Here is an 11,827-nt window from a genome sequence, read left to right as displayed (position 1 = left end):
GGATCTCCTACATAGATCCCCCTCTGAGTGGTTGACAGTGATAGCCAGGTACCATCTAGTCTTCTGGTCTCATAATCATATAGGCTGAGGATTGCATGGTGTACCAGTCACTTGGACTAATTATTTCCATGCGTCTTTGGTTTTCTTCCTTCTTATTTGCTCTATGGACCATATCTATAGATGAGGAGAGACCCATCGCTGCATCTAGATGGCTGCTTGCAAGCTTTTAAGATCCCAGTTACTACTCGCCGAAGTAGGATGTGGAATAATGTTTTGTGTAGTATGTTATGCCAGTTGAGCTTGATGTCCCCTGCGACTATGGTCCCGAGCCCACAGGTCCAACTACTTGCTCCCTCTGGGTAGCTGGCTGTGGCCAAGAAATAAGCTCTACTATATACCTGGGAATTCTTACAGAACTTATCAATACACTTGTGGAAACACTATCTATCAACCCTATACATGGTCTTGGGCACACTTCCCCCTGCATGTTGTTGTTGTTGTTAAGTGCCATTGAGTTGTCTCCAACTCATAGCAACCCTGTGCACAGCAGAATGAAATACCGCCCAGTCCTGAGGGAGCTCCATGCTTCTTGCTACACTTGAGCCCATCACTGCCGCCACCGTGTCAATCCACCTCGTCAGTCCACCTCGTTGAGGGCCTTCCCCTCTTTCATCCACCCTCCACCTTACCGAGTATGACATCTTTCTCCAGGGAATGGTCCCTTCTGACAACATGACCAAAGTATGTGAGACGAAGTCTGCCCATTCTCACCTCCAAGGAGCATTCTGGCTGTACTTCCTCCAGGACAGACCTGTTAATCCTTTTAGCAGTCAACAGTACTTTCAGCATTCTTCACCAACACCACAATTTGAAAGCATCGACTCTTCTTCGGTTTTCCTTATTCATTGTCCAGCTCTCAATGCATATGAGGCGATCGAAAATACCGTGGCTTGTGTCAGGCTCACCTTAGTCCTCAAGGGGACATCTTAGCTCTTCAGCACTTGAAAGAGGTCCTTTTCAGCCGATTTGCCCAGTGCTATATGTCATCTGATGTTCTTGACTGCTGCTTCCATTGGTGTCGATTGTAGAACCAAGCAATGTGAAGTCTTTGACAGTTTCAGTCTTTTCTCCATTTATCGTGTTACTGCTTATAGGTTCAGTTGTGAGAATTTTTGTTTTCTTTATAGTGAGATCTAATCCATACTGCAGACTGTATTCTTCAATCTTCATCAGTAAGTATTTCAAGTCATCCCCATTTTCAGCAAGCAGAGTTGTGTCATCAGTGTATTGCAGGTTGTTAGGATTTTATATCATTTCTAATTTTTCATTGATTTTGTCATTTTGTTCTTGTATTTTTTCTGAAATTCTTCTAGGGTTTTGTCTGTGTTTTCCTTAACTTTGTCAGTATTTTCCTTGATCTGTCTCTCAATCCTTTGAAAGTACGTAAATATAATTCTTTTGAATTCCTTATCAGGGAGTTCCAATGCTTCTGCTTTTTCAGTAATTTGTTCTGGGTCTGTGTCCTGGTCCCTTGTTTCTACCGCTTTATCTTGCTTCTTTGTGTGGACTGTGGTGGTCTGTTGTCTCTGAGACGTTGTGACTTTGTTGTATTTATATTTAATTGGTGATTGTATGTTGGAATGACCTACCTAAGCTTTTCGTTTTCTTTTTTTTGAATGTATCTGAGTAAGCAGGGTACTGTCCTCCTGTATTTGCTTGTTGGCAGCATTTATACACTCACCACCTGTCTCCTGGTGGGTATAATAGACAATGAGTGTGGCTGTACTAATCTGTTAACTGTTTGTGAAGAGCAGTTAAGGGTGAGTCATGCTCTTATTGGTGGTCATTTATTGTTGGCCAGTTGGTGCAGAAGGAATTGGTTGCTCTCACTCAGTAATTGGAGCTGCAGGAGATGTGGGTGTGGTTGTGTCGTATGGGCACGGTTGCTGTCTCCCACTCAGACAAAATCAACAGTCGAGAAACCCATCAAAAAAATAAACACAAATGGACAAAAAGCACACTGCATAAACACCCAGGAGCAATCACCACCAAAAAGAGAAAAAAGGGGGAAAAAGAAAGGAAGTGCAATAAATGAGAGATAATATTTAAAGAAATACTTAAAAAAGCCAAAAGAAATATGCATAGAAAAAGGGAAAAAAAGAAAAAACCCACAATATCTGGGGAGGGGAGAATAAGAGAAAAGAGGTAGAATAGTAGAATAATAAAGAAAAAAATGGGAAAAATGCAAAAAGAAAAACAAGGAATGGGGAGAACCACAAGAAAGAAAAATGGGAGCCAGGAATAGGGAAGAGAGAAAAAGCTGAAAACTAGAACCTGTGAAGGGAAGAAGAAATAATAATAATAAAAGGACGAAAAAAAAAGAAAAAAAGAATTAAAAAATAGACAAAAACAAACTAGGGGAAAAGAAAATCTGGGCGGGGTAGGGCACCCAGGCTCCGTCAGAGCACACAGACTGGAATGGAGTGCCTGCCAGCCCAGAAGGTGGGTGGGAATGAGGGATGCACACACCTCCGTTCACCAAGAGGGCGTGGGGTATAAGAGTAACAAGGAAAATGTTGTGCCTTTCTAGTCATTAGTGTCTGATATGTCCATGTGGTCCCTGGAATCTGAGAGAACTCTGTTGCTTTAAATATCCAGAATGGTCCAACCACTTATAAACATACAAATGGCTTTGCCCTCCAGACAGCCAAGTCCACAGCTCTGTCCATCTCCCTCTTTGCTCCTTCCCCTTTTATTCACCAGCCACCAGTGCAGTGCTCCCTGTAGCCCCTAACTAGAGGGCCAATTTTTAGGTTAATTCTTAGGTCCTGCACCACTTTGCAAATCCAAGCTGTTTGTGCCCTCAGGATTGCTGACAGACCGCAGGTCCATATTATCTACTTTTTCGGTGTTTTCTTGCAGGTTCGTCTACTAGTTGGCATTTAGTCCATTTCTGTATCCTTCCTTTCAAAGCTCAGGGCTCTGGGAGTATCTTCTGTTTCTGAGTTAATTGGTTCCCCTTTTCTTTGTTAAGAGGGTCTGTACAGTCTGTCTTGCCTATTCCTCCATCCTATCGGAACTACTCTCTAATTTTTTTAAACATCTTTTCCTTTTTAAATAGACTATTCTTTAAGAGCAGTTTTAGGTTTACAGGAAAATTGTGCAGAAAGGACTTTCCCTTTTTAAACTATTTTATGTCTTTTTTACTGAAATATAACTCGCATATCATAAAATTGACCTTTAAATTGTACACTTCAGTGGTTTCAGTATATTGACAAGATTGTGCAGCCATCACCATTATCTCATTCTAGGATTACATGCCTTTTAAATCTTGTTTTCTTTGTTCTTTTCAATGCATCACATAAATTTGTCCCTTCTTCTGTATTTGGGTATCTATTTATTTAAGTATGGTCTCATATGTTGTTCATTTATTCTATGGATTATAATCCCTTGTTAGCATTGTTCCAGATTTGGCTAGTGGGAAATTCTTTAAGCTGACTCCAGTGTCTTTTTTTTTTTCTTTTTCTTTTTCTTTTAAACAAATAAAATTACTTTATTTTTGGTGAAAGTGTACACAGCAGAACAGGCTCCCATTTCAACATTTTTACAAATATTGTTCATTGATATTGATTATATTCTTAACGCTGTATCAACATCCTTATCATTTCCGTTCTGGTTGTTCTATTGTCATTAACCTAGTTTCACATACCCCCAACATTCTAATCTGTACTTCAGAGTATTTGTTGACCAGTTAGTCTCATATAGATGACTTTTTAAAAGAGCAGAGTACTCATGGGTTGTATTCATTACTTTATGAGCTAACCTCCTATTTAGCTAAAAGGTAACTTGAGGGGATAGTTTTGGTTCAAGGTTTAAAGCCTATTTTAAGGCGATAGTCTCGAGGATTCTTCCTGTCTCAGTGAGTCCACTAAGTCTGGCTTTTTTGAGAATTTGAAATTCACTTCCACATTTTTCTCCCTTTCTATCAGGATCCATCTATTGTTACCCTGATCAGAAAGTATGGTAATGGTAGCCAGGCACCATCTAGTTCTTCTAGTTCATCTAGGTCTCAGGGTAAAGGAGGCCATGGTTCATGTAGACAGTCCTGTAGATTGTTTTCTTCTCAGAATCTTGGGTTTTCTTCTTTCTCTTTTACTCTAGATGAGTAGTGACCAATAATTGTATCTTAGATGGGCACTAGGAAGTTTCCAAGACCCTAGATGCTTCACCAGGCTAGAATGTAGAACATAAACTTTATGCACTGTATTTATGCCAAATGATCAAGCTGTCGTATGAGACTATAACCCTAAGTGTTCACACCAAGAAAACTAATCCCATGAGGTGACTGGTTATGTCTAAGAAGTATCGGATTCTGTGGTCCTTATTTGTTCTATTTTATATATGCATGTATTTGTATATGGGTATGAGTGTATGTATGTATACATACACGTACATGTAAACATACATACCTATGTGTGTATACCTAGATATACATACATGTGTCTTCATTGTTGTTGTATAATTATATATAGCATAGCATTTGCCAAAGAGTCTTTTTTTTAATGTGTAACCTAGGAGCATCAGTTGTCTTGGTTAAGCTGTGCATGCTTCTTCCACATTCAGTGCTATATTTCCCATCAGCATAAATGAAAAGTGTCTACTGTATAGAGAATGAATCTCCCTCTCCCCCCATTTCCACTTGTGATGACTACCACTGAACATTGATCTCTGTATATAGCTGATCTTGTCATTTTATAAACGTGAGATCATACAGTATTTGACCTTTTATGGTTGACTTATTTCACTCTGCATAATGCCCTCTAGGATCATCTATGTTCCAGGTTGTTTCAGGAACTCATTTTTCCTTATGGCTGTGTAGTATTCCATTGTCTGTCTGTACCACATTTTGCTTATCCATTCATGGTTGATGAACACTTAAATTGTGTTTGTCTTTTGGCTGTTGTGAATAGTGCTGCAGTGAACATAGGTGTGCGTATGTCTGTTTGATCTGTAGAATATCTGTAGGAATGGGTTTACTGGATCATAAAGTAGCTCTATTTTCTAATTTTTTGAAAAATCACTATACTGTTTTCAATAGTGGTTATACTATTTTGCAATCCTACTAGCAATGGATAACATCATCATTTGTTGCTTTCTGTTTTTTTTTTAATCAGTGTCATTTTAGCAAGGATGAGATGATATCTCATTGTACTTTTGATTTGCATTTCTCTAATGACTAATGACAGAACATTTTTTCATGTGTTAGTTGTTTGAATGTCCTCTTTCATGAAGTGTCTGTTTATGTCCTTTTCCCATAGTTTAATTGGGTTGTCTTTTTATTGTTGAGTTCAGCGTTCTTTGGGCTTCCCTGTCTTTCTTTGAACATGTATTATTTTCTGGTACAATAAAATGTTACAGATTTGTCTTATACTTCACCTCTTTCAAACCTGGAATAGCTACTTACCCAAGGAACTCTGATTCCTTTTTGTAGGGGGTGGTGTTTGGAAACCACTGAGCACTAGATGTGTTCATAGCTATAGGAGTGTCATTGCTTCTAGGCTCCTGTTACATCTCTAGATTTCACTATAATCATCATCTGTTTGTTGTAGATTACTTTTGAGTTTCATTCTTAATTTTTCCCCTATAAATTAGTGACCATTTTCCTATAAATAGCACCCAGAAACAAAGGTCACAAGAAATCTCTGTATTAGGAGTGTGGATTGTTGAATGGAAAACCAATTTGCTCTGTAAACTTTCACCAAAATCAGAATAAATTTTTTTACATAAAGTAAAAATCTCTGTGTTAAGAGTGTGGATTGTTGAATGGAAAACCAGTTTGCTCTGTAAACTTTCACCAAAATCAGAATAAATTTTTTTTTACATAAAGTATAGAGTATATTTTTTTGTGTGTAGATAACAAGCAAATCTATGTTTCTGAAGTCTAATCTTGCCTATCATCACTCTATACTAGTCATTTTATTATCAGAGTTATATTTTTCTAAACAGTTTTTAAAAGTGGATATTCCATGTCATCTAATGACTACTATTTGTGTAGTTCTTAATACACAAATATGTATTAATACACTATATGCTTGACATCACACAGCAGCAGAAGAAAGAATTTGTTATGGAGTCAGACTGGAGAGTAGTGTTGTTATTAGGTTCCATCAAGTTGGCTCTGATTTTGAGAGACTGTGTGTACAACAGAATGAAATACTGCCCAGTCCTGCGCCATCCTCACAGTGCTGCTCTGCTTGAGCCTGTCATTGCAGCCACCGTGCCAGTCTACCTCATTGAGGATCTTCCCCTTCTTCGCTGACCTCCGTATTACCAAGCATGATAACCGTCTCCAGGGACGGGTGTTTTCTGACAACATGATCCAAGTGGTGGGGCGAAGTCTGGCCGTTCTCACTTCCAAGGAGCATTCTGGCTGCACTTCTTCCAGGATGGATTTGAATAGCAGTGAAACACTATCTGATATATTACTGGAGTGTAGTACAAATATACTGTTGTTTGGGTGTTTCCTCTGTTTTTAGTAACTGTTGTTCCAGGTATCTTTAATTTGCTCTTCAAGTATTTAAGTAATTTCCGTTGTGCTAGCTCTTAGCATTCTTCATCGAGTCATAGAATTTTAGCTGGAAGGACCCTTAAGTTATTGGGTTCAATCCCTTAATTTTACACATGGAGACTGTAATAGTTAAGGTTGTGTGTCAACTTGGCTGGACCGTGATTCTGAGTGGTTTAAGCAGTTGTGATGTAGTCTTTTCCATGATGAGATATGATAGAAGGTAATTATCTCCTTGAGATATGCTATGAGCAGCCAATAAGTTGAAAGGGAGTTTCCTCAGAGGAGTGGCATGCTTCCAATATATATATGGACATCTTGGGAAAATTCTGGGACTTTCTGTTGGATCTGGATTCTGCATCTAGCTTATCATCATCTGGTTTTTGGAACTGAACAAGTGGACTGCTGGTATTGCTTGCTGATCTTGGGATTGTTGCCTTCACAGCCTGTGAGCCAACAATCTACCATTTTACCTGCCAATCTTGGATTTGTCAGCCATTGAAGTCAGCATCTGGTTGTACTGCCTGCTGATCTTGGGTTCATCAGTCCATGCAGCTATGTGAGTCAGGAAAAGCCTCCAGCTTGATGTTTGACCCATGAAGTTGGACTTGCAGCCTCCACAACTGTATGAGCTTCCCTGAGATGAATTTCTCTCTTTCTCTCTATATAAGCTTCACTGGTTTTTCTTCTGTAGAGAGAACCTACACTAAGATACGAGTCCTAAGAACTGAAGTAACTTGCCTGAGTTCATGACTAGTTGGTTGCAGAGCCAAGATTAAAATCTAGGTCTTCCAACTCCAATACTTGAACAGTTTTGTTGTGGGTGATAGAGGGAGCTTAGGTCCATGGTACCTGCCTGAAGTTTCCATGGTAGCTAAGTGGATACCACACTTCCATCTTGGAACTCAATCATCTGAGCATTGAGCTTTTTAAAATAACTGGCCATTTTATGGCCAAGGAGGGAACAGTGAATTATATAGTATGGCCCTTCTATCCTACAAAGTGACTAGGTAGGACTATGTAAATAAGGTGCTTATGACCCACCAAGGGAATTGGACATTATTGTTAGTAATGCAAATAAGGTGTATAGAACCCTAACAAGGGGAAAGGTCAGGTTTGCCATCCTTCTAGCTTAAAAAACAGTCAATCCCAGAGTGGAGAGGAGGGTACCTCACTACCATCCAGAAAGAAGTGGAAGTGGAGCTCATTCTTTGCACCTGGGGTCTCTGCACTGAGAACCTCCCATACCCCAGAAACAGTAAGACTGGAGATGGCATGAGATGGTGAGAAACAGCAACAGAGAAACAGTGACAGTAGAACCAGGAGACCAGTGTGAGATGATTCAGTGGGCTTCCTGGCCCACTAAGTGAGACCGCTACAAGTGGGTATGCCAACCCACAGAGTGAGAAAGCTGAGCACCTTTAGGCAGGATGCTTGCTGGGAGAGTAGGATGCCTCTAGGCACTTATCAGCTGAGCTAAAAGGCTTTGTAACCCTTGGCCTGAACAGGATATAGGCCAGGCTAAGGACAAAGACCTGTTCTGAGGGGATCATGAGGAGTCTGTCTTCTGGAAGCCAAGCACAAGGGCCCAAGTCCAAGCAGAGTTGGGTGAAAGAGATAAGCCTGCAAGTATGGCCAGAGAAGAAACTCTCCTGATAGAAAGTCTGTATCACAAGTTGTTTTTGATCCTGCATTGTAACCTGTTACTTACATAATAAGCCTTATAACCATGAGTATGGTCTTTGAGTTCTGTGTGGCCATTGCAATGAATTATCAAACTCAGCAGAGAAATAGAGGGTGCCTTGAGAGGGACGGCTGGTGTCAGATTGATAGAATGGTTGGAGAGAGTGGTATGTTGACATCTACCTCATAGACATCAGCTTTGGGCTGATGTTGATGGTAATTCTCTGTCCTTTCCCTTGTGAAGTTAGAGGAGGTCCAATGACACCCTGCTGTGTTATAGAAACAGAAAAGAAGACTGGGCAGATCAAAAGTTGTTTCAGAATAGCCACAACTTTAGGCCAGAATTCTAAACAAAGGTCTTCTTGCGTTTCAGAAGCTCTTCCTACCTTTCACAGTTTAGTGGCCTCTGCTGGCTTTCTGCTCTTTCTTCTCATTGCCCTATTTATAAATAAGGACTGTTAGTTTTCTTTGTAGTATTTTTAGTATCATTTTTAACAACAACAAAAAAAAAATTGGCTCAGGTTTCTTAAAAAGTTAAAAGATAAATTTACCATATAAATTATACTTCTACATCTGAACACCTACATAAGAGACGTAAGAGAAAAGAAGACATATTTCCACACAAAGACTTGCACATGAGTGTTCAAAGCAGCAGCATTCATAACAGCTAAAAGGTAGAAGCAATCCCAATGTCCATCAGCTGGTGAATGGATAAACAAAATGTGGTATATTCATGCAGTGGAATACTATTCAGCAATGAAAAGGAACAAACTAGTGATACATGCTACTACATGGATGAACCTCAAGAACATTGTGCTAAGTGAAAGAATCCACACAATAGACTACATATGGTATGATTTATTTTTAGTGAAATGTCCAGAAAGGGCAAATCTATAGAGTTAGAAAAGTCCATTAGTGGTTGCCTAGGTCTGAGGGTAGAAACAAAGAATGACGTGCAAATGGGCATGAACTTTCTTTTTGTGTTGATAAAAATGTTCTAAAGTTGGATTGTGGTACTAATTCTGTGAATATACTTGTAAAATAGTGAGAGTAGTAGTAGCGTCAGAACCGTTATAATTTCAGGGAGGATAATGACCAGGAATCAGCCTAAAGTTGATTGCTATGAGGCAGAGGTCACACATACTTCGACCCTCCAAACTTTTTATCAATTTGATGCCAGCCTTCCCTTCCACAGCACTCTGCTGGATTCAGCAATGCATTACAGTGGGCAAATGCAACTCATAGGCCATATTTAATAGTTAAGTGGTTTATTAAGGAAATAACAGGAATAACTTGGGATCAGGATCAACATACAACTCAAGATAAGGAACAGGAAGCATGTAGACAGACTCTCCCTTCTACAGTGCAGGACAGCTCTCTCAGCTCCTTTAGCCCCTCAATTCAGGCTCCTCATGAACATGCCATCTGTTATCACTGACTCTGCCATAGGGCCCCCTCTGAGCCTGTCTCCACTGCTCTGCCACTGAGCCCCTTCTGGGCTTCTCACTGTCTTCCAAATTACAGCCTTTGGCCTGACCCCCTTTACAGCTCTTTGTGGTGGTTCCTTGCCTTCTCTCTCTCCCTGCTGCTGCTTGTGGCTTTGCTTTCTGGCTAGAAAACCTCTGTGGGGTTGACTGCATGTATATACAACTCCTTGTCAATTTCAAAACATAGCCTTTCCCAGCAGGGGCCACAAACTGACCAATCCCCTCTTGCTAGGTGACAGATAACTTCATATGCATAGTAGGCTACAAACATTTGTTTGCAGTCTATTAACCAGTCCCTGCAAGGTGCATACCAATCACCAGGCAGGCTGTAGCCCAGGACCAAACAAAAAGTATCAAACCACAAGTTGTTTACAGTTAATAAGGAAATGTCATTCCACTTGGACAAAAGTAACAAATCCTTTGGGGTAGACAACTAGGGCAAAGGTAACTCCTGGTAGTTTAGGGGGAAAATCTCTCAAGCTGTTTTTCCAAAGAACCAAGGCAAAGTGCACTTAAAAGAGAACTTAATTCACCACAATACTAAAAACTGCTGAACTGTGTATTTAACAGATGAATTTTATAGTATATAAATCGTACCTCAGTAAAGCTGTTAAAAATAGTTTCATTTTAAATTTGGTGTCTGTAATATTTATTCTGTCATATCTAAGTATTTTTGTCCTTTTTAAAAATATTTTTATACTGTTCTCTTTACACTTTTAGTGTGAAGTTTTACTAAGAAAAATTTTTATTAGGTAAATTTTAGGATTTTTATTAGGAAAGCTAATGTCAAATGATATTAATGATAATAATAAAAATAACTAGTAATTACAAAATAGTTACTATGTACTAGACATTGTGCTAAGTACACAGAATATCTCACAGCAGTGATATGAGGTAGATGCTATTATCCCCATTTTACTGATGAGCAAACAGGCTCAGAGAGGTTAAATAACTTGTCCAAGGTCACATAGCTATTGAAGAGGCAGTCAGGCAGGAATTTGAACAGAGGCAATCTTAACCTCTGTGTTGCATGTATGTAAATGTAATGTTTTTGGTGAAAAATTATACTGCCTTTCATCTGCTGTGACAGTGTTGAACCTCCATGGGTATGCCACTTTGCTGAACGCTCTACATAGTTATTTATGTATGACTGCTTGAGGACATTCAAGTGAGTGTTTGGTATTGCCTGGTTGCTGTAGAGATTTATACAGCATGATAAATCTTACTAATCAGTTTTGCTTCTTTTTCTCTTTCCTTCAGTTTAAATTTTAAAGACCCTGAAGCAGTCAGAGCTCTGACTTGTACTCTCCTAAGGGAAGATTTTGGACTTTCTATTGATATTCCATTAGAGAGACTAATTCCCACTGTTCCTTTGAGACTCAACTATATTCACTGGGTAGAAGATCTAATTGGTCACCAGGACTCTGACAAAAGTGCTCTCCGAAGAGGAATTGATATAGGTATATGGTTTTTAATTTCTTCTTGACTAAACATAAGTTTCATAATTTTTCAGGGTCCTGTTGGGTATTTATTGTTGTGTGAGAGAAGCTGGCGATAGATATTACTGTACTGTTTTGCTGCCCCTGGGCCATTGATTTCTCTTGCAAAGTGAACAAGAGGAAAGAGAGGTAATGAAAGCAGGATTCTATTTTTTCAGATTTCCATGTTGATATCTGCATTTAGTGGACATTATTTTCACTCTGAGTTATTTGGTGTTAGTATAGTAGTTCCCATGTTGGGGTTTTGTGGTGATGGACATTTAATAAAAGATCGTATGGATTTGAATGCTGCAGGAATTTCTTGGAGGGTTATAATTGAAGGGAAGAAAAAGTCGTTGAGTTAAAATAAATATTGTTTTAATTGTGAACTTTCACTATGGAGGAGACTGTCCCATTTGATTCACTTGGGAGAAAGTGGAAATGTAGAAGATGGAGCAAGGGTAGGTTTTGTATTTATACATGTATGTTTGTCATAGCCATTGTTTTCATTTGATAGTTTTATTTTTAAGGGATTTAGCAAAGTCGCAGGATATAAGATCAACATCCAAAAATCAGTTGGATTCCTCTACACCAGCAAAGAGATTGCTGAAAAA

At 39.2% G+C, this 11,827-nt stretch overlaps 1 protein-coding gene across 1 annotated transcript in view; it reads left to right on the top strand.

Annotated features, from left to right (window-relative positions):
* Nucleotides 1-11,827, top strand: part of METTL16 (methyltransferase 16, N6-methyladenosine) — a 110,091-nt gene that overhangs the window by 45,111 nt on the left and 53,153 nt on the right. Inside the window, exon 2 of the mRNA XM_007937459.1 lies at nucleotides 10,996-11,195. Coding sequence (XP_007935650.1) covers nucleotides 10,996-11,195 — 200 coding nt within the window. The remainder of the gene's footprint in view (nucleotides 1-10,995; nucleotides 11,196-11,827) is intronic.

Source organism: Orycteropus afer, unplaced genomic scaffold (assembly GCF_000298275.1).
Source record: "Orycteropus afer afer isolate SDZICR_OR568_19922 unplaced genomic scaffold, OryAfe1.0 scaffold00042, whole genome shotgun sequence".
In the NCBI taxonomy this organism is placed as follows: Eukaryota; Metazoa; Chordata; class Mammalia; order Tubulidentata; family Orycteropodidae; genus Orycteropus; species Orycteropus afer.
Note: the sequence above shows the minus strand (reverse complement) of the source record. Positions and strands in the feature narration are given on the sequence as shown.